Source organism: Fusarium redolens (assembly GCF_020744475.1).
Source record: "Fusarium redolens strain MPI-CAGE-AT-0023 chromosome Unknown BKA55scaffold_33, whole genome shotgun sequence".
Classification (NCBI taxonomy): domain Eukaryota; kingdom Fungi; phylum Ascomycota; class Sordariomycetes; order Hypocreales; family Nectriaceae; genus Fusarium; species Fusarium redolens.
Window position 1 is genome coordinate 158,984 of NW_025763696.1, and position 22,752 is coordinate 181,735.

At 47.1% G+C, this 22,752-nt stretch overlaps 8 protein-coding genes across 8 annotated transcripts; 6 read left to right on the top strand and 2 right to left on the bottom strand.

Moving 5' to 3' along the window:
* Nucleotides 1–5,252: 5,252 nt before the first annotated feature.
* Nucleotides 5,253–6,017, top strand: BKA55DRAFT_546889 (uncharacterized protein; the record flags this gene model as incomplete). The annotated part of the gene is made up of 1 exon (XM_046190967.1): nucleotides 5,253–6,017. The coding sequence occupies one exon, from the start codon at nucleotides 5,253–5,255 to the stop codon at nucleotides 6,015–6,017; it is 765 nt and encodes a 254-aa protein (XP_046041370.1).
* Nucleotides 6,018–6,868: 851 nt separating this feature from the next.
* BKA55DRAFT_681619 (uncharacterized protein) lies at nucleotides 6,869–7,928 on the top strand (the record flags this gene model as incomplete). The annotated part of the gene is made up of 3 exons (XM_046198260.1): nucleotides 6,869–6,919; nucleotides 6,977–7,279; nucleotides 7,334–7,928. 3 exons carry the CDS (start codon nucleotides 6,869–6,871, stop codon nucleotides 7,580–7,582), a joined length of 603 nt encoding a protein of 200 aa, XP_046041371.1. The 3' UTR covers nucleotides 7,583–7,928.
* Nucleotides 7,929–8,691: 763 nt separating this feature from the next.
* Nucleotides 8,692–8,985, bottom strand: BKA55DRAFT_489117 (uncharacterized protein; the record flags this gene model as incomplete). Its single annotated transcript, XM_046186244.1, has 1 exon — nucleotides 8,692–8,985. A coding segment is annotated over one exon (294 nt), but the record flags the coding sequence as incomplete, so codon positions are not given.
* A 597-nt stretch (nucleotides 8,986–9,582) lies between these two features.
* BKA55DRAFT_586149 (uncharacterized protein) lies at nucleotides 9,583–10,225 on the top strand. Its single transcript, XM_046194533.1, has 2 exons — nucleotides 9,583–9,901; nucleotides 9,956–10,225. The coding sequence occupies exons 1-2, from the start codon at nucleotides 9,621–9,623 to the stop codon at nucleotides 9,960–9,962; spliced, it is 288 nt and encodes a 95-aa protein (XP_046041373.1). The 5' UTR covers nucleotides 9,583–9,620; the 3' UTR covers nucleotides 9,963–10,225.
* A 738-nt stretch (nucleotides 10,226–10,963) lies between these two features.
* On the top strand, nucleotides 10,964–11,731 carry BKA55DRAFT_529604 (thaumatin; the record flags this gene model as incomplete). The annotated part of the gene is made up of 2 exons (XM_046189089.1): nucleotides 10,964–11,300; nucleotides 11,352–11,731. 2 exons carry the CDS (start codon nucleotides 10,964–10,966, stop codon nucleotides 11,729–11,731), a joined length of 717 nt encoding a protein of 238 aa, XP_046041374.1.
* A 561-nt stretch (nucleotides 11,732–12,292) lies between these two features.
* Nucleotides 12,293–13,756, top strand: BKA55DRAFT_546892 (uncharacterized protein; the record flags this gene model as incomplete). The annotated part of the gene is made up of 4 exons (XM_046190968.1): nucleotides 12,293–12,352; nucleotides 12,489–13,246; nucleotides 13,300–13,414; nucleotides 13,658–13,756. 4 exons carry the CDS (start codon nucleotides 12,293–12,295, stop codon nucleotides 13,754–13,756), a joined length of 1,032 nt encoding a protein of 343 aa, XP_046041375.1.
* A 1,525-nt stretch (nucleotides 13,757–15,281) lies between these two features.
* BKA55DRAFT_494152 (uncharacterized protein) lies at nucleotides 15,282–15,665 on the top strand (the record flags this gene model as incomplete). Its single annotated transcript, XM_046186270.1, has 1 exon — nucleotides 15,282–15,665. A coding segment is annotated over one exon (384 nt), but the record flags the coding sequence as incomplete, so codon positions are not given.
* Nucleotides 15,666–20,708: 5,043 nt separating this feature from the next.
* On the bottom strand, nucleotides 20,709–21,985 carry BKA55DRAFT_681620 (uncharacterized protein). Its single transcript, XM_046198261.1, has 2 exons — nucleotides 21,785–21,985; nucleotides 20,709–21,717 (listed from the first exon to the last, which is right to left on the bottom strand). The coding sequence occupies exons 1-2, from the start codon at nucleotides 21,863–21,865 to the stop codon at nucleotides 20,842–20,844; spliced, it is 957 nt and encodes a 318-aa protein (XP_046041377.1). The 5' UTR covers nucleotides 21,866–21,985; the 3' UTR covers nucleotides 20,709–20,841.
* Nucleotides 21,986–22,752: the final 767 nt, after the last annotated feature.

Sequence of the window (22,752 nt, forward strand, 5' to 3'; positions counted from 1 at the left end):
TAAGGTGCCTCTGCTAAAAAGAGCAGATAGGACAATAACGCAGGACAAGACCGAGTAAGTAAATGGACTGCTTGCCACCTTCCTTCCCGCCATTACCGGCAGATATTGAAGATGAAGGGCCACGATGGACAAGACGGGCTTCCAGCTATGGTAGGAAACAGCTGTGGCTGGTGGTGAAAGAGCAGATGCTGCATCTGTTCTATGTATTACTAAGCAAAGGATAACTACCAGACTAGTAGAGGATAGCTAAGGTTATCCTGCTTAAGAAGCTAGGTAAAGATAACTATAAGAAAGCTAAAGTATAAAAGCCTATCTTACTTCTATTAATACTAAGTAAGACTCTAGAAGTAGTAGTAGCAGATTATATCTTATATACTATTAAGATATATACTCTTACCTATAAATCACTTTAAAGCGATAAAGCGGCAGCTGATATAGTAGGCTTTACTACTCTTCTAAGAATAGGTCTATAAAATATAGTATAACTATAAAGTGGTTAATCTAGTTAGCTTTAATGTTAAGGGCGCCTATAATGGTATATCTAAGGATAGGCTGCTATAGAGACTTGAGCGAGAGGCATCCCTAAGAGGCTAGTCAAGTAGATTGATACTTTTTGCGCGAACCGCACAGCGACCATTACGGTAAAGGGAAAAGTGGTCAAGCCGAAACAAAAGGTCAAGCTCTTAGGAGTGATCATAGATGCGAAGCTAAAGTCCAAGAAGCACATGACTGAGGCTGCCGCCACAGGTCTCTCGGCGGCCATGTGTCTGAGGGGCCTCAAGATGCTGTCTCAACGTACCGCCAGACAGCTCTTCATGGCGACGGTGGCGCCGATAATAGACTACGCCTCTGTCGTATAGTCGCATGCACGCGGTGAACGGGAACCGACCTAGTTTAACAGAGCTCAGAAGATGGGGACAGGAGCTATCACGGGCGCCTTTCGGACCATTGCGACGGCAGTGGCAGAAGCGGAAGCTAGCATTTAGACGGTATGCGAGCGACATGCTCAGGCGGGCTTGAGACTATACGTCAACATCAAGACACTGCCTAAGAAACATCCACTGATAGCACTCAAGGTGTCGAGGAGCCCAAGATACATGTCACCGTTGAGGAAGTTGGCGCTTGCACACAAAGGGGGCGGGATTGAGGGAATGGAGACGATCCAGGCCTACGCGGTACCACCATGGTACAGCCAGATGTCGACGGTCTGTGAGGCTGAAGAAGGTAGCGACAGCAGCGGCCAAAGATGCCAACGATATTATTATTGCAACTAGCGCATCCGACAGACGAGGGCTCGTCAGCATCGGCGACGTCGAAGTTCACAGGCCTCCTGGTCAGAGAGACAAGGCAGTGGCCCGATATTCGGTCACTCTCAGGTCGCGGCATGACCAGAACCCATACACGGTCGAGCTGGAGGCGATTGCGATGGCGTTGCGATGCATTCCCGATGGTCTCCAAGGTCGCAAACTTACAGTCTTGTCGAGCAGTCAGTTGGCACTCAAAGCGACTGCACGACCGCAACAGCAGTCAGGCCAAGTCACTATCCGATAGATCATAAACACATCGAGCAGCTAGGAAGAGGAAATAACAGGGATAAGATAATATAGATACCATCCTAAGATAATAACTTCACCTTAGGTCGCAAAGCGAAGAGGCAAGCCTAGAGAGCCACCAGAGCAGAATGCATGCCACAATCATTACCATATCAGGCTCAATCCACTCAGATCAGACTGGCGGCAGTGCAATTATGTTAGTAATGGAGGCTGCCCGACAGAGCTAGTGGCTACTCCAAGCGGATCAATCAAGCCTTGCCTAGCAAGCACACACAAACGTTGTACTATAAACTCAAGAGACAAGAAGCCGACGTGCTATTACATCTTCGGACTGGAATGGCGATGCTATTTCACCAAGACAAGGGCTGCAGAGTCGGACATTTGTGACTATAGACGTGCGCCAGAGACGATAGAGCATTTCCTCTTCTGGTTTGCGACATAGGAGACGGAACATCAAGCTATGCGACAAGCAGGACAAGGCATGATATGTCATCCTTCCTTCTTTCTAGGTAGAAAAGCGGCGTCGGATAGACCAAAATAGGCACCTAACCTAGAGGCGGTGCAAGCAGCAGTCTGATCTGCAATGGCGACAGGAAGATTAAGTCGAGAGGGAAATTGAAAGGAGCATGGAGAGGGGAAAGCATGACACATAACACATTAACAGAAAACAGCCCTATGTTGACAGACCATGCTTCAGCTGCTGAAAATAGGATGCTGAATACTTGGAGAATTAACTTGGCCTTTAAGCGGGCCCGCCAAAGAGAGCCAAGCGAGGCTAGAAAGGAAATGATGCGTGCAAAGAAGTGGAGCTTCTTAGGTGGTCTGGATGGCACCGGGAGAGTGTACACATTTAAGCGTAGCCACTGGTCGGAGAATCGTTCTCCCGGACGCAATCCGTAATGAATTCATTTATTCATTCATTCAACAGCCAGGGTAAGTGGAAGAAAAATTGAAAAAGCTACATGTTCGCTTCAAATATCCCATAGTCCTTCATCGGTATGCTCCAGAACGTATTTGAAGTGCTCCCAGTCCTCTTTCGACATATCATCAAGTTCTTCTCTGGTGGGGAAGATGATATCGCCGTCTTCTCCTAAAAACTTGCAGTGAGCCGAAACATTGGAATAAGTCAGCTGATCTCCAAACTGCGCGCAAGCACATGTCGCGCATTCCTTGCCTTCGACATGTTAGCCACAGTAGGGCGATGAGGTTGAGGAGTGGACAGAAGTATTTATGACTCGGCTTATGTTAACTAACTTACTCGGGAATATGATTGGAAATTGCTGATGACTCTCACGTGATGCAGAAGTTGGGTTTGGATCCATAACTGCGCGTGTTTCTTTACCCGGGAGGCATAAGGCGGGAGTCTCTGCATTATCCGTCATGATCTTGAAATGCTAATACAATATAGATGGCCTATGCTGAAGTTTTGCGATTGAGGAATTTATACTTTTAGGTCACCAATATAATAAGTTCTTCCCTACTGCTACTTGATGGTATATTTCGTTAATAATGCTTACACCGTTGTATGCTATTTCTGGCGAACTGCACCTGGAAATACTGACAAAAGATTCTCTGTGCCTGACGTGCATTAATGCACTTGGGCTGTACGATCGAATTGTGCATGCATAAGCGATAGATCACCGTTATCGTTATCCCTGCAAATCGAGAAACTTACCCCGTGAACCGCTCGCTGGAACAAGTTAGCTTTCCAATTTATTTTGGGGAACAGTTCGTCTTCCTGGATCTTACAATGCCAAGATCTCCTCTCAATCGAGTAGGTAAATCGTTGTCGATCAATTACCCCGTCTCCCAAAGGATTTCGATCCCCAGTGCTTACGCCGTGCAACAGGCTCGATTTCAACATAAACATGGGAGTACCTCACTTAGAGAGTTTTTGGCCCCTGCACCCCTGATGCCATGGTGTGTACTCCGTACAGAGTAGAATAATGTTTGTTGGTCGTTGATTCAAGACTCCGAAGTCTCCGGGCATATTGAGGGTGTCCGACATTGCTTGTCCGACATTGCTTTGACTCTGTTGGTTGTACAATACAACCCCTGAATGTTTGTCAGTGGATACTTAATCCCTGCTATGCCTGATCCTTATTGGCTATTCGCTCGATCTTATCAATAACAACACCGGCCAATTAAATACTATAAAGCCTCAGAATTTAGGCTATCTGATTGGCTTAGAGAGCCTCTCACCATCCCTACTAGCTGCTCCACTGACAAACATTCAAGGGGTGTATCGTAAGTTGGTACCACATGACATGATTCCGAATTAAATCCTACCCAGGTTACTCCGGAATTGAAATCCCTTGCCCCCGGTGACCCCTCTTTTCTCTGCCATCCCCCTTACAATAAGTCTAATCCTGGTTCCACCTTAAGCGCTTTCGATTAGCCGCTCAAGCCGCTTACAACAACACCAGGCTCTCATTTGTCATAAAGGTCCTCGGCATTTACAACAGAAGTACTCCGTACCTTAAGCAATTTCGTACCCTAACCTTCCCAGTGATCACCAACACTCCTGCATCATGAATAACAATTTGTCAGGCAACAGAGTAATGGTCATCGGGTGATAACTTAATGATTATTAGAATTTTGTCATTACGGATCATGTGTCCAAGCAGACTATGAATAGACCATGATTATATCGTAAACCCAGACTCTGCCTGACCTTTTCAGTCATTATTGCTCTTCTTGTAGCGACACTCAATGCTTTTGTTTTTACTTTTGTTATACGAAGCATGCTACAAAGTCCTTCTGTAACAACCAACACGCGGAGATTCTTCATCACATGGATGCAACCGGCCAACTCCGGAGCAATCTTGCCCAGGGTGTCGCCATCGGCTCTAACCATTCCGATGATATCTGTCTCTTGTTGGTTCTGATCAATTACCAGGGTTCTGATACATTGCAGCTGTTGGGCCAAGTCACTTGTCATCGATCCCAGTGACCCCTGTGGTATTGTGTAATGACTGAAGTTCCGGTGTGATGTGCTTGAAAACTGGCCAGCAATAAATGTATCATGTTTCAAATTGCATCTAATCCATTTCGATCGCTGGGCACCTGGCTGCGTTCTGTCATATAGCTGTATCTGGTTCACATAACGCGACAAAACTACTGATCGAGAGTCTGTACATATGGCACTGACAAGTTCTACCTGCTGTTGCTGTGCATTAAAGACCTCTGGTTGGCGCGAGCGCTCGAAGTAAACAAGCGCTCTGATGGGAAGTCCAGTATCCCAACTATGAGACTGAGATTCAAGCAGAACATCTAGGGTCAAAGCGCGCCGCGGCAGACTCAAGTTCCAAATCAGGCGCCTAAGCTCGGCAGGCAAGCTGCTAAATTCTGCCATGATGTGCATACTTACTCGGCATTCTTTTTCCTACTTGTACAGGGGTTTTATCTGTAGTGATGGCGGCCCAAGCGCCGCCAAGAGCCTTTCGCAGAATCAGAGCGCGCTTAGGCGCCAAAATTGGATGCCATTGCGCAAAAGACGAACGTCTGCATCAGGATCGAGCAGGGTTAGCTTTACCAGTGCTTGGTCTCTTAACTGATCCAAAAGAGCAGTCGCATCAGAGCTGCGTCTTTCCAAACATCATGCTGTAATATGCTAATTACTTTCCCGTGACCAACATCCATCAACTAGACTCATCGACAGTGTCTCTTCCCACCTGATCTGAACTTGTTCTTACAACGATGCCAGAAGCAAATAGCGAAATGAACTATTCTGAGGTAGTCGACGTTGACTACCTGCTATTTCCAGAATCCGACGCACGCATTGGATTCGAGTGGGACACCACAGGTGACCCCGACTCTAGTCTCCAACTTAGCCAAACTGGCGTTGAGAACAATCCCTGGATCCCCTTTGCTGATGATCAACGATTCATCGCAGATCCGGAAGCCGACTTCTTGACGGAATACTCCATTCTCAGCAGTACGGTGCCTTCTCCCGCAGATTATGCGACGCCTTGGCTCGATACGTCTACCATCATTCAATCGCTTGATCAGCAATTGCTCAACGGTCCTTCATCATCTGGATCTGAGGCAACCATGCCGAGTCTGAACAGCACCTGTTCCCCTTTCATGAACGATAACAGGGTCCCGTTGACACTTTCTATGCCTCGGAACAATCAGCATGACCATTCAAACAGCAAGAGAGTGAAAACGTTGGATGAATTGCCAAATGAGCTCAAATTCCTCATCAGCCGCAGAATGGAGCGCCAGCCTTGGGACACGATTCACACGGATTTCAAGTGTATATTTGGGGATGTGACCAAGATGGCGTTGAAAATGCGCCTTTCGAGGCTTCGATCAACCAACCCGAATGTCCAAGAACTGTTTAATAACGAGAGCTCTAGTATGCCCATCAAATGTTACTCGGATCACGGAAACCATGGTATATCAAGTGTGGACTCGCACGGTGCCATTTATGGCGCCGAAAATTACAATCAGAACTCTTAGGGATAGCAATACTTATGTTTTCATGTTTAACTATGAAGAAAGATGTGCCTGAGCAAAGTTCTGTAAGTTCTTGTGCTTGTACTACTCCCATTAACACCTCATCTAACCTGCCAATGTCGGAATCCTGAGTAGCGAAGGAGGACTCTTCCCAGGTATTACGTCTTATGACTCCCTTCGTCCGATAAGGAATCAAACGTACCTCGTATAACATACGTCCTGGCAGGAAATTGGCCTCCTGCAGTTGGTTGTTACGAATCACCAACACCTTTAGGATAACAATTCTTGCAGGATCCGAAACCTGGGGCTTCATATGATCAAGAGTTGAGGGGTTGGGAAGAAACAAAGTTTCTCAACACCGTTACCATTAGTGGGCCGCCGTCTACTTGACCCAATGATCAAGCAGTCCACTCCACCATAACCACTCCGCTGGGACCGGACGATGTCCCGAGACTAGAGGCCAGTGCGTTGCCTGGGGGAGGGAAGCAATGAGTGTTACGCTATTGTACCAGCGATCGTCTCACAAACACTTGTTGGTTTTCGTCATAGTTGCCCCTGTCATGTAATATGCATGGCTCAATTACAGATCAGAGATGGAATACAGAGAATTCCTGTAATATCATGCCTGTCAACATCAAAGGACTAGGGTTATTTCAGCGGCCGATCCGCAAGCCCATTGAGGTCTGCACTTGCCAGATCCCATCGATAACACGATATCTGTTCACTTTCCTCAAATCCGAGGGGTTATTCTTCCCAATTTCTGTATGAAGGGTTTGTGTTTCTGCGCTAGCCTCAAGCATCTATCTGTCACAATTTGTCTGTCTGTCGCGTCGGCCGTCGGGCTCTTCTGAAGCATGGACAAGCAAAATGAAGGCGCCCTCTTGCCTAAGGCAAAGCACGAAGAGGTATCCCCCATATTGCTTGTCAGCGCGGCATGGACTCATCTTCTTACATGCGTGTAGGTTGCGATCTACCCTCAGATGGTACCGGTACCCAGGGAACCGGTGTTGATGTCGTCAAATCACCCACGACTGATAGAGCAAACTGACCCAGTTTCTCCTCCATCGGAGCCGCTTGTGACCAGTCCGCTGTCAACAGTCTCATACCCATCGGCTATGGTACCAGGTGGCAGCAATGTTACCTCAGGCAATTGGGACCCCATGATTCAGGTCCAGTTCTACCAGACTTGCCTGAGCGCTCTAATATTCGAGAACAATACGAGACATCGTGCAATTATTGCCTGTACTGAATGTCGCAAGCGGAAGGTTAGTGAGACACCTTGTGTTGGGGATCTCGTCTAGATTCTAATACATATACAGGTCCGATGTCAGACATCAATGTTCAGTCTCCATGGTAAATGCCAGAGATGCTGGGAAAGAAAGAAAGACTGCATCTTTACTCCGCCTGGCGACTACTGCCCAAGGTTCCTTTCGCCTCCAGTGCCGTTACCTACTCTCTCGCAACTCCCAGTTGCAGGCAACCCGCCTTTCATCACTGAGAGCTTCCTTCCACAATGTGCACCGACTCCCCCAGGTCTTGGGTTGATATTACCGCGCGGTACGAAGTAAGCAATGTCTCTCCTATCGAGCCCCATTCAACTGACACGATTGGAGCCGCACGATAAGCAACGAGCCTACTCGTGAAAACCAGCCAACAAAACGACAAAGGGCAAGTGGGGGAATTAGAATGCGGGGGGGAGTTTCAACGAGGTCTGAGATGGCCGATAAGAATTCAATTATGAGAGTAGAAAATCTACTTCGTTGAGATTCATTGTTGTTCTGAAAGCCATTCTGAGAATGACAAGGGATGGGAACTCTACTGCTGTTCAGGATGGGCTAGTCTGATTGAAGACGCTGGTACCTTGTAATGGCGCTAGAATATGGTGGGCTCTCCCGTCAGCGGCCCGGACTAATGACCCGCCGTAGAACCGGTTAAAAACAGACAGACCCGTTATCTTATCTTATCTTCACAGCGGAACCAGTTTCTTCCATAGCCCAAAAAGGGAGGGAAAAGCGACAATCGCACTAAAACAAGCGCTACTTCGGTATCTGAAGACTCCGTGACGAGACCCATAAAAAGAATGCCCCCCAATTGCTCTGTAACAGCCACCAGTTCAATTGAGTTTCGCCTGACGTTTTGAAACATGCACTAAACTTGGTCGTAAGCGAGCCAACTACGGTCAGAAAAGTTGACCGGTGCTGACCCCGAGCTTGTATGTAATAACGTGTTCAGTTTTCTGTCTACCGAAAAGTGTCTGCGGTCCACTCATGCATGCATGTTTCAAAAGTCAGACAATCTTGACAGTACTGTTCAATTTATGTCTTGCGGCTTAATTCTTGCTAACAGCGCGATTTCCTTGGCAGGGCCTGCTTCAGTATTAATTGGCTGCCCATTATTACGGTGGACAGGCACAAAATGACGATCTGCTCATTGCATTATATGATCTTGATCTCATCTTGTCGTGATGTAGGAAAAACCTTGAAGTGAGCTTTAAGTTATCTGTTCCCAAGAGTTGCATTTACACCTAACCAGAGAATACAACCATAACGTTGTGCCTTGAAACAGCAGGCAAGACATTTATCCCATAACACTTATTGTCTTTCTATAATACAGTTAACTAAGTATTTTTTAAAGCTATTATCAGATCGAGAAATACAAGAACTCAGGCCTCTAGCCACCACTCAACCTTCTCTCGGCCTACTGTTAGGGATCCAAACACCTCCTGAAATACTTTCTTACTAACATCAATATCGTTAATCTCACAGCCCATACATTTATCTTGTACTACTGCCTTAACTTCACGCCCACCTACTTTAATAACAACACCTTTCCCACAAAAGAGATTATTATTACTTAGATCTCCCATTAAGAGGTGAGACAAGGCGACAACGCTTGCAGTTTCATCCTGGCCACTATAATCCTTTCCACAAGCACCTAACCCAAGATTAAAGAAGGTTAAGTCTCCATAGTGATGATCTGTGCTCCTAGGCGGGCCCTCCTGGTTCTCGGTAAATGTGCCCTTGGTTGCGCTTGGAATGACAGGACTATGCTGAGTATTTGATGAAGGCTCTGAAGTCCATGTAGTTAGTGGAGCAGAGCTCGTACCTAGAGGAGTCTGGTTTTGACAACATAGTTTAGTGCAGTACTGTTTTGTACTTGTTATAAGAAAAGAAGTAATAAAATATAATAAAAGAATGAATTGCATATTATTAAGCTTATAATTTATTACTTTATATATTTTATATATTATATAATATAAATTAATAATTATTAAATAAAAAGTATTTTAAATTTAATTTATTTTATAAATAGGATTTATATTTATACTTAATTTAATAATAAAATTAGAAAATAATTATTTTTATATTATTATTTCTTTTTATATTTAATTTGGGCAATTGATAGGGACGCATCAAGAATTGATAGGGGCGCATCTGCCTTAGGGACGCTCCAGTTTTGCAGCCTCTGATTCGTTACCCACTTTTTTGTTAGTGCAGGCAGAATTCTGCCCACGCTCCCGAAGTACCTGAGCTTGACTCTCTTTAATCTAAATGAGCGGATAATCCAACATCAGTCTCTCAACCATTAATCATTAGGTCTCTCGTCATGCTCCAGTCGGAGTCATCATCTAGCTCAGAGAGCAATTCAAGATATCGCGCTCAAAGCCCCAGTCCTGGCTGCGAATCGAGTTCCCGAAAACGACAGCGACACAGTCGACAAGCCAGTACCCCAAATCGGCATCAGATACGCAGCCAGTTGTCTGTTCTTGGAGTGGGGAGAACGACAGGAGTACGTGCTAGTGGACGGAAGACGCAACCGAGTATTCGGAGACGAAGAAGTCAATGGAGCTACGAAACAGCGACGAAGAGATTCTTCCTTCAATCACGGTAAGAGAAAACTTAGATAACTGTTCTAAACTGAATCGTTCTGATTCTATATAGTAAATAATACCGTGTTGACACCTTTACGCAACCTGTTTTAAGAGAGGATTGGCCCGACGTAGTTGCTTCTGGGCTGAGAAGAACTAGGCTTGTTAAGAGAGCTGGCTTCACCGCCTTCATGGGGAAGTATTTATGGGTCTGGAAAGTTTGGTCCAATCAGATGCTATAAAAGCTGGAGCGTCCCTAAGGCAGATGCGCCCCTATCAATTCTTGATGCGTCCCTATCAATTGCCTTAATTTGATAATAAAATTAGAAAACAATTATTTTTATATTATTATTTCTTTTTAGATCTAAGCTGATATTGTCTACCTTGTTTCTGTTGTTTCTTTGTTGTATTATTAAGTATAGGATATAAATTATTATAGAAATGGATTACCATATCCTCGAACTTATCCGATAAACATCTCTCAATGCCATTTGCATTAAACACCTCTTGAAGATCTTCTGTAGTGCATGTGACTTTCCCAGTTGTGTATTTAAAGGTCCTAATATGCGACTCTATTTGTTTCTTGGTAGGTGCCTTTGCAGGCCGTGCTTTGCTCTTTCCCTTTGTCTTTTGCTTGCTAGAATGGCTCTCATAGCGGCATTTAATTGAATTTCTCACAATCTCTGAATCAAATTTAAACTTGTCTTCAAACTGCTCCCGGAGGTCAGTTTTCCAGCAATGAGCAAGGTCTCTGAGGTACCAGTTGTAATCTTGTTGGTAAGACTCTGCGAAACTTAAGTCGTGTTTTTGTGAGGGGAGTTTACGCCAGTACCCATGCTGAGCAGAGAACTTTAATAGTCTCTGCCAATTACAGAACTTTGGCATTAATAATTTATTAATATAAAAGAGGAAAAGACTTCCTTTTATATATATATATAAACCTTTTTATTAATTATATAAATAATTATTATTATATATTATTAGAAAATATATTTATAGATATTAATTAATTAAATATATATAAAATAAAATATTAGTAAGTATATATATATATTATTACTGAATTTAAATTATAGCTATTATGCCATTAAACACAATAACCTTTACATTAAACAATCAATGCAGTAACCAAATTATTTGGCCTGCTATACAGGGCAGCCTGGAGGTTAATGGAAATACAATTAATGACCCGATTCCTGCTGGCTTGGCTTTGGAACCATTTAAATCCTTTACAACTTCACCCTTTCCAGTACCCTGGTCAGGCAGAATTTGGGCTCGTCAACACTGTAAGGGCGATGGAACTAACTGTCGTTTAGGCGATTGCGGGGCTTCTAGCTGTTGGGGCAAGTCAACCAAGGCTGTTACTCTGTTTGAGGTTACAGCAGAGCCAGATAAACTATGGTATAATCTAAGTCTTGGTAAGTAGGAATTTTCAAGAAGACGTGCCTTCAAGTTCTTACAATCATCAGTGGACGGTTATACTATGGGCATATCTGTAGTTCCGGACAAGAAGGGCTGTAAAGGCCTGACCTGTGATGTGCCCCCATTCTTAGGAGGCCATGGACTCTCCAACACGCTCTGCCCCGCAACCAACCTCAAATTGTCAAATCCTGACGAACCCTTCAAGAGCCTGGACCAAGTTGATGGTTGTCTTTCGGACTGCTCTCTTTATGGCACAGACGAATATTGTTGTCAGAACTCGTGGAATGATCCGAAGAAGTGTCCTGCCAGCAGCACATGGTTCAAAGAGGCATGCCCTGATGCATATAGCTACCCGTATGATGATACAGCGTTAAATAGCTGTGAACTGTCTGATGTTACGATTGTATTTAGCTGTAAGAAGAAGTAGAGCCAATTTGGTATGTTGCTTGCTTCTACGTTAAACTGGTCAGTTAACTACTTGATAGAAGCGAGAGCGGATTTACTGCTCTTGGGATGTTTGTGGACGGGCCGTGAATAAGAGAACAGACCCTTGTTTTGTTTCAGATACTTTGACAGGAAGAAGTTGAAAGCCGTGGCGTAGATGTTGTATAAAACACAGGAGACGTAAGCAAAGTAGTGACATTGTAAGTAGTTAGTATTATTTTAGCTTTATTACATAAATGCAGATTATAACTCACTGCTGTTACATTACTTACCCACGTTACTTAAATACTACTTACAGTTAGGATAGGAAATTGTAATAAGAACTTTAAGGTTTATAACTGACATATGGCCTGATGATAGTGTTGCATTAGGTTTACAGGGTTCACTATGCGGCCCTCTAATTATATGAACCCTGGTACTCAAGAAGCTATCTGAGAGCCAATTTCACATATATAGGTGTAATAACAACTATTATGTTCTCACGCTATTGAGTCTGTCAGGGCATTTACTTAGATGTATGACTACTCACGGGGGGCCGCTAGCCATGGATAACGAAGGATCATATCTCCATACTATCAAATCTGATCTAGGCAGTCCGGGAGAGGTATGCTTCTCCTACCTATAAGGTTCCAGGACCTGATTTACATTCATCTGGGTTAAGTGCCTGATCGCACTCTTTTCAATCCTTGGAAAACATATTCGCCTGCCTCAGATCACATCGCTGACTCGGGTCTCATCAGCACCAGTTCTTCTCCGTTGGGCCTTCCTCTGATGGATCAGAGCAAGCCTGCGGGACTTGGGTCGTCACGCCGCTCTACCATTCCAATTCACCAACCGGCTATGAACCGTCTGTCGCGTCTTCGGCTCAACTGCCATCAGATTTCCCATATCAACAGCTACATTCATACAGCATTGATGAGAGCCTAGCACGCAGTCCAGAGTTACCACCTTATCACACACTCCTATTGAAAACAAGCTTGCAGCCAGATCGAGCAGCTGTATTCCAGAGGGTATGGAATTGGTCGCTTGCCATAAGTGGTTTAGAACCCAGCGGGGTTGATTATTGCAGTCCATTTAGGGCTCAGAAACCACTTGTATGGGATCTGGAAACTATTCACGGCGCCATGCAATGTGATCAGGGTCGGCTCGACTCACGGAACTTCCTCAGTCGTGGCCATATGGTTGCATTAGCTGAGGAATACGAGAAACGTATTGCCAGCCACAGCACAGGACACGCCCCAAGTACAACAAGTGCTTGGATGCATCTTGATGTTGCACAAGAAGATGGTCAATCACACTGGCCTCTCAAGGACATGATTATTGATGAAATGACGCGGGAGTTACACGCTCTTGATACACATTACAAGTTTAATCCACAGGACAGAAAGAAAAAGCAAATAGAATGTTGGATTCATGCGGGCCGACTGATCCTGGCATTGGTGAAAGAAATGGGCTGGGGGGCGATGCTCGTCCCTGGATTTCAGTTGACGAATGATGAGTACGTTTGAGATTTAAACCTTGCCTTGTCATCTAGTTACTGAAGGTCTACAGCATCACCAAAATTGACTTGAAACACCTCAACCAGTTCGTACAGGATGTCGGATGGTGCTATGCAGATTGGAAGAAGGAGTTGGAAGAGATATCTACCACCGTTCACAGGATACTAGTGCGTGGTCATCCGGAAGGTCAAATTCTCAGGATACAATGCCTTCCGAACGGCAGCTTGCCATCGGACATGAACTGTTCACTCAGCTATTGGTTATCGTATATCGAAGATCCTCGTTACCAGAGACCTTCTGGTCAAACACCTTTGCTTACGCCTCAAAGCATTTCAGAATTTGATTACAGCACTCCTGATTAAGGTCAGAGAGTCGAAGGTTCATTACCTCTGGACTGGCTCTGTATCTAGCAAGGATCGGACGGAGGCTACTGCACCCTCACTGCAGCATCGAGTGTCGATTCGAATGCGAGATTTGTCAAGCCAGGCGCCATCAATGTCTACGTTTAAAAAGGTTCAGGGCAACATATCTATGTGTCTATGGATAAACTGATTTCGATAAGGAAGTGGAACATGTTACGCTCAGCAAACGAGCTTGGGTTATGCAAGAGAGGCTCTTATCATGCTGAACAATCCACTTTGGACCACGGAAGGTGTTCTTCGAATGTGGCGAGGGTGTATACTGCGAGAATATGACTTAATTAACGAGTTAAAAGCTCTGTGGATCGTCTGAAATTGATGTGATCTAAGTGGGTTGAGTCCTTATTCATAGATAGCGTTTGAAACTCTACCCTCAATTCCCGGATTGGCTCTGCACATCCGGGTTCCACAGTGTCAGCCTTTTCCTTCAGTCCTTCCTGGAGGATTACTCGACGCGTGGCCTCCCAAAACCTAGCGACCTCGCTGTTGAAATCTCACTTAGCGCAGTGTCTCGAAAGAGCTGCATTGTGCGAGCGCCCTACGGCGTGTTTGAGTTCTTCTTTCAAAGAACTTTCTTTGGCAATGGTGGGATCTGGACATGATAGACCTAATCAAGTTCTTTAAACCTGATAAAGTGCCACGGCGATCCAGGATGGTAGATATATGGACGTTCTGAGATTGTTATTGTAGTCGGAAGGAAAGGTCCGGCAACGGGAGTGACGAGCTTTTGGACTCAAATGAAATGGTTTGTGGATGGGACATGTTGCGCGAAATATGGGGAAGACTTTGATAATAAAAGAGCTACCATCATTAGCAGTACCAGGATGCGGTTTATTTAGTGTCGGGTAGCAGCAAAACCTCTGGCAATAGGGAATTGGACTGGGTAGTTGGTCGTGAGGACCAAACAGGTTTGGCGTCAGTTACCATTGAAACATTGGCTAATCCGTTTCCGGGACGAGTTAGATTGATATCTGTATCCACTTGTCACAACCGGCAAAGCTGTTAGTACGCTAATAGTTCTACCGACTTGTCGTCAGATCAACGAACCAGTCCAATAGTTGCACTCCGCAATTCGATCGTTGATTAACGGTAAAATCACCATCAGCAAACAACCCCCATTTCATCACGACCGTAAACACAACAGCACAAATCCTTTTGTCTTTTAAGGCTGCATATCGATGCTATCCGCATCCTTTTCCAACGACCACAAATTTGCCAACATTGATATTTGCAACATCGTCAACGGGGTCAAGAGAAGGCTTAGCGGCGATAGCCGAAGCGGAATGGTTCCGAAGCTGTGGTAATTCCGCTGTCCAGTCCAACGTGATCTAATCTTATCTCTCAAGTCGCGTGGTCCTGACTGGGTTAGTTTCTGATCACGATAACCATGGCCAACGCTGTATCCATCACCGGACGACGAGACCACATTTGTAAAGACCTGTGAACAGATATTGAATCTGAGAGCATTTCGGAAAAAAAAAACAATCTTCTTTTTAAAATAACTTTTATTTATCCTATTTATCACTTTCAAAAATCCTGAGGACTGCCTGGCGGAGATTCAGGCCCTTGGTGGATGTCTGGTGTTGCGAACCCCGCATCAGACGTCATCATCGTCATGGGAGACGATCCGGATGGTTCGGGCGGGGGATATCATCGCCCTCAGCGAAAGAGGGTCAGGACGACGAAGGTATTGGAGATGGAGCAGCAAAATGGCGATATGGAATGGCAGGAGGAAGGTGAGACCAGTGAGGGAGCTCTGGGACAAAACCGAGCTCGGAAGCAAGCTGCCCCCAAGTCAGCTGGCGGTATGGTCGAGGCAGGCGCAGTCCAGCGCTTGAAGCAACTACTAGAGCAGGACTTAAACAAGAAAATCGAAGCGATGAAGGCCGAATTTCAGCTCGAGTTCACCAAGCTCAGTGATCGCATAGCCGAGGAAGTCGCCAGGGCCATGGCCCAGATGGCACAAGAATTATCGCAAGTCCGAGACCAGCTCACCCAGGTTTGCGGCGAGCTGGAGCAGACTCGGCTACAGCTAGACATGCTGAATAAGTCTGAAACACCACGGTCGTCGGTTCAATCGTATGCAGACGCAGCCAGGATGACATCCACCAGCATGTCCAGTCAATCTTCGTCTGCAGCCCGATCGGCAACTCCAGAACCGGTGTTCTGCACAGTCGACACATCCAGAGTTCCTGAAGACCATCTTAGAGAGGCTACACCAACAATGATTCGTAAGACCGTGGAGCAGGAGATGCGACAGTCGAGTGACCAACCTCACTGGCGATGCGTCGCAGTGACCAGAGATGGTGGGAATGCCAACCGCCTTAGGATTATAGGTAGGAACGAAGAAGAAATACAAAAGATCAAGACCATCCTCGAAACCAGGAAAGCTCCAGGTGCAAGAGTCCTTCGGGACCAACTATATCCTATCAAAGTTGATAGCATGAATCGTATGGCCGTCTTTGACCAGGAGTTTAACATCATCCCCGGAGCAATAGAAGCCTTAAACCAGGAGAATGAAGTCCAGATTGCCAAGGTAGCCTGGCTGAGCCGGAAGGTCAACCCCAAGTCATGTGGATCCATGGTAGTCTACTTAACTAAGAGCAGCGATGCCAAGAGGCTACTGCAGGAACACTACTTTCTCGTCGCAGGTGAATCGGCATATACGAGTGTATTTGAGCAGACTACTGGACCGGAACAATGCTATAACTGCCAACAGCTTGGTCACAAGGCTTTCTCGTGCAGCAAGACTCGAGTATGTGCAAGGTGCGCTACCATAGGCCACCATCACAGTGAGTGCCAGGCACTGATACTCAAGTGCGCTCTCTGTAGCGGTCCGCATGAGTCATTCAGCAGAAATTGCCTAAAACTTCACCCTAGGCGGCATGAGTAAGCCGCTGCAGGTGATTCAACTGAATGTGAGAAAGCAGGATATGGTACATGAGAGCCTCATGAACGATGAGCAACTACAAGAATACAAAGCAATAGCAATCCAAGAGCCCCAGGCACACCAAAAGGACGGCAAGCTACTAACGGTCCCTATGGGGCACCCGAGATGGGTTAAGATAGCCCCCACGATTTGGAGAGAGGGCCGATGGCCGATCCGAAGCATGTTATGGGTAAACAAGGATGTGGAGGCAGAGCAGATACCGATTGAGACAGCGGATATGACGGCAGCCATCTTGCGACTCCCTGAGCGGCTGGTTCTGGTTGTTTCGGTTTATGTGCCAGGAGGAGACACCCAAGCTTTACAAGGCACTTGCAACGCTTTGCACCAGGTCATCTCAGATGTAAGAGGACAGGCTGGTAGACTGGTGGACGTGGTAGTTGTCGGAGACTTTAACCGGCACGACCAGCTATGGGGAGGAGACGACATATCCTTGACGAGGCAAGGCGAAGCAGATCAGATGATCAACCTTATGAATGAGTTTGACCTTATAAGCCTGCTCCCGAGAGGAACGAAGACATGGAGTGGTGGGGATTTTGAGACAACAGTCGACCTGGTCCTTGCTTCCGCGGACCTAGCATCCTCGAATATCAAGTGTATGATACACGGTACAGAGCACGGATCTGATCATTGTGCCATTGAGACAGAGTTCGACGTCTCGGTCCCGGTACCGCAAGCTCAAGAACGGCTCTTGCTCAAAAACGCACCATGGAAGGAAATCAACGTTCGAATTGCCGCAGCATTAGAGTCTACCCTGGAGGAAGGTACTGTACAGCAGAAGACTGACAGGCTTATGACAGTGGTGCTAGAGGCGGTTCGCGCTCTGACACCCAGAGCTAAGCCGTCACCTTATGCAAAACGCTGGTGGACCTCAGACCTCACGCAACTCCGGCACATATACACACACTGGAGAAATCGCGCTAGAGCATTGAGGCGAGCAGGATGGGCATGTCAAGAGCTTGAGGAGACGGCCAGAGGAGCAGCAAAGCAATACCACGATGCCATCAGACAGCAGAAGAAGACGCACTGGAATGAGTTTCTAGCTGACAACGACAACATCTGGAAGGCAGCAAAGTACCTCAAATCTGGAGATGATACAGCATTTAGCAAAGTACCCCAACTTGCAAGGGCCGACGGCACATGCACAACCAACAACATCGAACAGGCTGATGAGACGCTGGCCACCTTTTTCACCCCATTGCCGGAGCACATCGAAGAGGAAGGGGAGCGACCTCAGCGCGGAGCCGCCATCGTCATGCCGGACATTACTATGGAGGAGGTAGAACGACAGCTTTTCGCCGCAAAGTCGTGGAAAGCACCTGGCGAGGACGGACTACCCGCCGTAGTCTGGAAAGAGATCTGGCCCTCTGTTAAGCACCGAGTCTTCTCGCTGTTTCGTGCATCGCTAGAAGAAGGAATGCTGCCGAATCAATGGAGGCATGCCAAGATTGTTCCACTGAAGAAGCCAAATAAAGAAAACTACTCGATCGCAAAGGCGTGGAGGCCCATATCGCTCCTATCTACCCTAGGCAAAATACTAGAGGCAGTCGTCGCAGAACGGATCTCACACGCGGTTGAGACATACGGATTGCTGCCAACAAACCACTTCGGAGCTCGCAAACAGCGGTCCGCCGAGCAGGCCTTGATGTTGCTGCAGGAGCAGATCTTCGCTGCTTGGCGAGGCCGACGGATCCTTAGCTTGGTAAGCTTTGACGTCAAAGGAGCCTACAACGGAGTATGTAAGGAGAGGCTCATCCAAAGACTGAGAGCAAGGGGTATACCAGAGGACCTGCTTCGCTGGATCGAAGCCTTTTGCTCGGATCGCACAGCGACTATTCAGATCAACGGACAGACATCCGAGATGCGAAGTCTACCACAAGCTGGGCTCCCACAAGGCTCACCTCTGTCTCCGATTCTGTTTCTCTTCTTCAATGCAGACCTTGTGCAGCAGCACATTGACTGTTACGGAGGAGCGATAGCGTTCGTGGATGATTTCACGGCGTGGGTGACAGGTCCGATGGCAGAGAGCAACCGCGATGGAATCAATGAGATTATCAAAAAGGCGCTGGACTGGGAAAGGAGAAGTGGCGCGACCTTCGAGGCAGAAAAGACGGCGATTATACACTTCACCCGGAAGGCATACAAGTCCGACTCAGAGCCTTTTGCAATCAGGGGACAGCTTGTTCGGCCCAAGACCCAGGTCAAGGTTCTCGGCATGATTATGGATGCTGGCCTCAAATACAAAGAGCACATTGCACGGGCAGCGACAAAAGGTTTGAAGGCTGCAATGGAGCTGCAGAGGCTCAGGGGTCTTACTCCGAGGACAGCGAGGCAGCTATTCACAGCCACGGTGGCCCCGGTCGTGGATTACGCCTCAAACGTATGGATGCACGCATGCAGGTATAGAAGAGCCAGCCCTATCAACCGGGTTCAGAGGATTGGGGCAAATGCAATCGTGGGGACGTTCCTCACAATGGCAACAAGCGTAGCAGAAGCAGAGGCACACATCGCCAGTGCACATGAGCGGTTCTGGAGACGGGCCATCAAGATGTGGACTGATCTACACACCCTGCCAACAACTAACCCACTCCGAAGTGCCACGTCTCGCATCCGAAAGTTCAGAAGATACAATCGCTCTCCATTTTACGAGGTAGCAGTGGCACTCAATGAGTTTCCGATAGAGGAACTAGAAACGATCAACCCTTTCACATTGGCACCTTGGGTAGAACGAGTGCAGACTATAGTGGATGATGGGGACAATTCGGCAGTGACACAAGCAGATCTAGGATGGGCGGTACGTACCGCAGTGAGCAGTTCGGCGCGGAACGGGGTGGTCGGAGTCGGCGGGGTCATCGAGATTCCTGCATCGGTGCGAGGAGGGCCGAAGCTTGAGCGCTTCTCCTTCACACTCGGCATGAGAACGGAGCAGAATCCGTTCTCTGGGCAACTGGCGGCGATGGCATATGCTTTGAGGCACTTGCCTGACCTCGAATACCGAAGTATGGCACTATTGGCGAGCAACAAAGCCGCCGTGCTTACGGTCCGAAACCCTCGCCAGCAGTCCGGCCAAGAGTATGTTGGGTGCATATATGATTCCATCAATGCATTGAGGAACAAAGGAAACGTGGTGGCCATCATATGGATACCCACCAGTGCTGAACACAGGCTCCTGGAGATGGCTAAGAAAGAGGCGCGAAGTGCGAGCCGCGACGGTGCCGTCCCGGCTCGGAAGTTTCCCCGAATGCGATCGACGACCCTGAACATAGCCCGATCGAGTCAGCGTACTAGGAAACAGCTACCAGATAACGTCGGGAGGTTTTCAAAGAAGGTCGATGCTGCACTCCCAGGCAAGCACACCCGACTGCTCTATGATGACTTATCAAGGAGAGAAGCCAGCGTGCTATCACAGCTTAGGATAGGCATGGCCAGACTGAACGGGTACCTCTTCCGGATCAGAGTAGCAGCATCATAGCAATGCGTATGCGGGCAAGCGATAGGGACAGTAGAGCACTTTCTCTTTCGATGCACGAAATGGACAGCGTATAGGACTGAAATGTTGCAGTGCACGGAGACATTGAGAGGAAACCTCTCGTTCTACCTAGGAGGAAAATCACCATCAGATGACGCAAAGTGGACGCCAAACATGCAGGCAGTCTATGCAACTATACGATTTGCAATGGCCACAGGCCGACTTGACACACAATACTGAAACCAGATTGCAAGAATCACACCTACTTACTCTTACTAACCTACTTACACTAAACACCAAATACCCCGTCTTATAAAAGCGGACGTCGCTTCAGCCGCCGTAGATAGGACGTTGAACACTTGAAGAATAGCCTTCAAGCTAGTTCGCTGGCTATGCTAGTAAATCAGGGGAAAACGCAGGGAGCAACAGGGTAGAAGGAAAAGAACAATCAAGGAGCAGGCGCTGTATGGGCTTGAGGACACGAATTTCAGATTGATGGTGTAAAACCAAGGTTCAGTATGGGCTTTAGGAAAATGCGGATACAAATTAAGCAATGTGTGGCACAGCATGGGCTTGGGGAAACGAGGACGAAAAGCAGGCGTTGTATGTAAGCATTAGCGACTAGTGCCCTTTCGGTCAGAACAGGCCGCCGGGCGTAATAAATTGTATTGTATTGTATTGTATTATACAGCTTTTTCATGCTCCAGTAATATACGTTGTAACGACTCCATGAAGTGATTTCTTAATTCTACCAACGACCTAAGGAAGCTCATTGTGTGGCCGAGTATCTGGAGGAAGCTCGCCACATGTCTCTGGGTTGTTAGAAGGCAGTTCATGCCTTGGCGGGGGTATATTTCCCATCATTTCATATTGATTCCTGTTTAAACCTTCGACACCTCCGCTACTTTCATGCTCGTACTTGTGAGGCTCGAATTGCTCTTGATGGGCCTGGACCTGAGGACTCGAGACTTGAGAACCCTGTGGTAGATGGCTTGAGGGTGGATAGCCAAGAGGAGAGAATCCCTGAGGCGGAGGGGCTTGGTAAAAAGATACTTGAGGTTCCTGGTTGTTTAGTGTTCCCTGCTGTTTGAGCTTCTTCCTCTGGAGAAGCGCGAGATAGATGACTGCGATAACCAGTGGCACTCCCAGGCCGATGCCCAGACCCAGTCCAAGCTGAAGAGTCAGGGCGTGGTTGTCCTTGGTCGTTTCCGAGGAGGTACTCGAAGAGCCAGCGGTTCCGTCAGATGTTGGCAAACTTGAAGGCTCTGAGGCAGACTTGGTCGCCGTCTCTGAGCCGCTATTCTCTTCAGTTGTGCTCTCCGCTGTCGCAATGCTGCCAATTTCCGTCATGCTGCTTTGTTCGGGAGCAGACGTCTCAGAAGACTGCAGGTCGGCAGACGAGCTGGCAACAGTGGAGCACACGATGCCGGATGGCATTGAGTGGCCAGCATGCCTACAATACGACCTTGAGTACTCTTCTGCCTTTTTGCGGTCCGAGTCGGAGCACTGCTCGTGCAAACAGCAGTGCGCGGTGCTGAGGTACTCCTCGTTGGTACATTGACAGTCTCTATCAAGAAGGCTGCACACACTCGTACCATCGGTGAAGACGTCTGCGTTGGTTGTTAAACATGCTTGCTAGAAGAAGTGGTTAGAGTGTTCTAGCCAATGTACTGTCTCGAACGATGGATGCTAAATGACTTACTGCACAAGAGGGTAATACGAGTTTAGGTTTTACAAAACGTATAACCGTAAGCGCGACAGCGAGTCTTGCGTATAACTTCATTTCGAAACGGCAATGGCAATGCCTGTGTTACGTCTGACTTTAAGACCGTCTCCTCAAGCGACATGAGTGAAATAATTTTCAAGGGAAAGGTTTGCCCGTTTAATATGAGGCAATTCAGCTCCTCTATCCAGCCAGTTCAATAAAAGGGGGAATTTTTCCCAGGTGGCTGGCCGCACAGCTCCGCTCAAGCCCCTTCCATCACAAAATCGCACTTTGTGGTTAGTGCTGGCGTAAGTCTCGAAGCCACTGCAGGGCCCAGACTGTTCCTCAATACTCAACTGGCGTTTGCGATTGGCTGTAGTGGGCTGTTCAGCTCATGTGCTCCTTTTGTCTTAAGATAACACTCTTGGGGGCTGAGACATGACAATCACAGCGTGCCACGTCAGCCAATCTTGGCCGGAAAAAAAAGAAGACGCATCGTATCCCGGGCGTGTTTGAGTAGTACAAATTCCTTGACTCCTCTTAAGTATGAGGACATTAATGTGTGGATGCCGTGTGCGGTCGAGATGGACTTGGACATCCCCTATATTCGGCGGAGTTAAAACATGGCGTCGACCCCGCCGTACATGGCTTTTCTTATTTGCTCTAGTCCGAACACTACGACTCCTCAGATGGATCACAAACTTATTCTTAGTTGGTATGTTTTCCCAAGACATTCTGCCTCGCGTTAACAGAGATGCCCGCAATATCAATAAGCCCCGAAGACGCCCTCCTTCCTCCACGATTGAAACCACGGTCAGTGTTGCTAATAATATGGCAATAAAGTAGTATATTACAATATAACCCATATGGTATGGGCTCTCTCATATCGTGACAATATGATATGAAGATTTCGATATTGTGACAATATAATATGAGGGTGTCCATATTGTCAATATATTACTTTA

Excerpts from the sequence above, each read along its gene's own strand:
- BKA55DRAFT_586149 (XM_046194533.1), top strand. The coding sequence starts at position 9,621 with ATGCTCCAGTCGGAGTCATCATCTAGCTCAGAGAGCAATTCAAGATAT.
- BKA55DRAFT_681620 (XM_046198261.1), bottom strand. The coding sequence starts at position 21,865 with ATGAAGTTATACGCAAGACTCGCTGTCGCGCTTACGGTTATACGTTTT. Across the intron at positions 21,718-21,784 it reads TCGTATTACCCTCTTGTGCA|CAAGCATGTTTAACAACCAA; the intron begins GTAAGTCATTTA and ends CACTTCTTCTAG.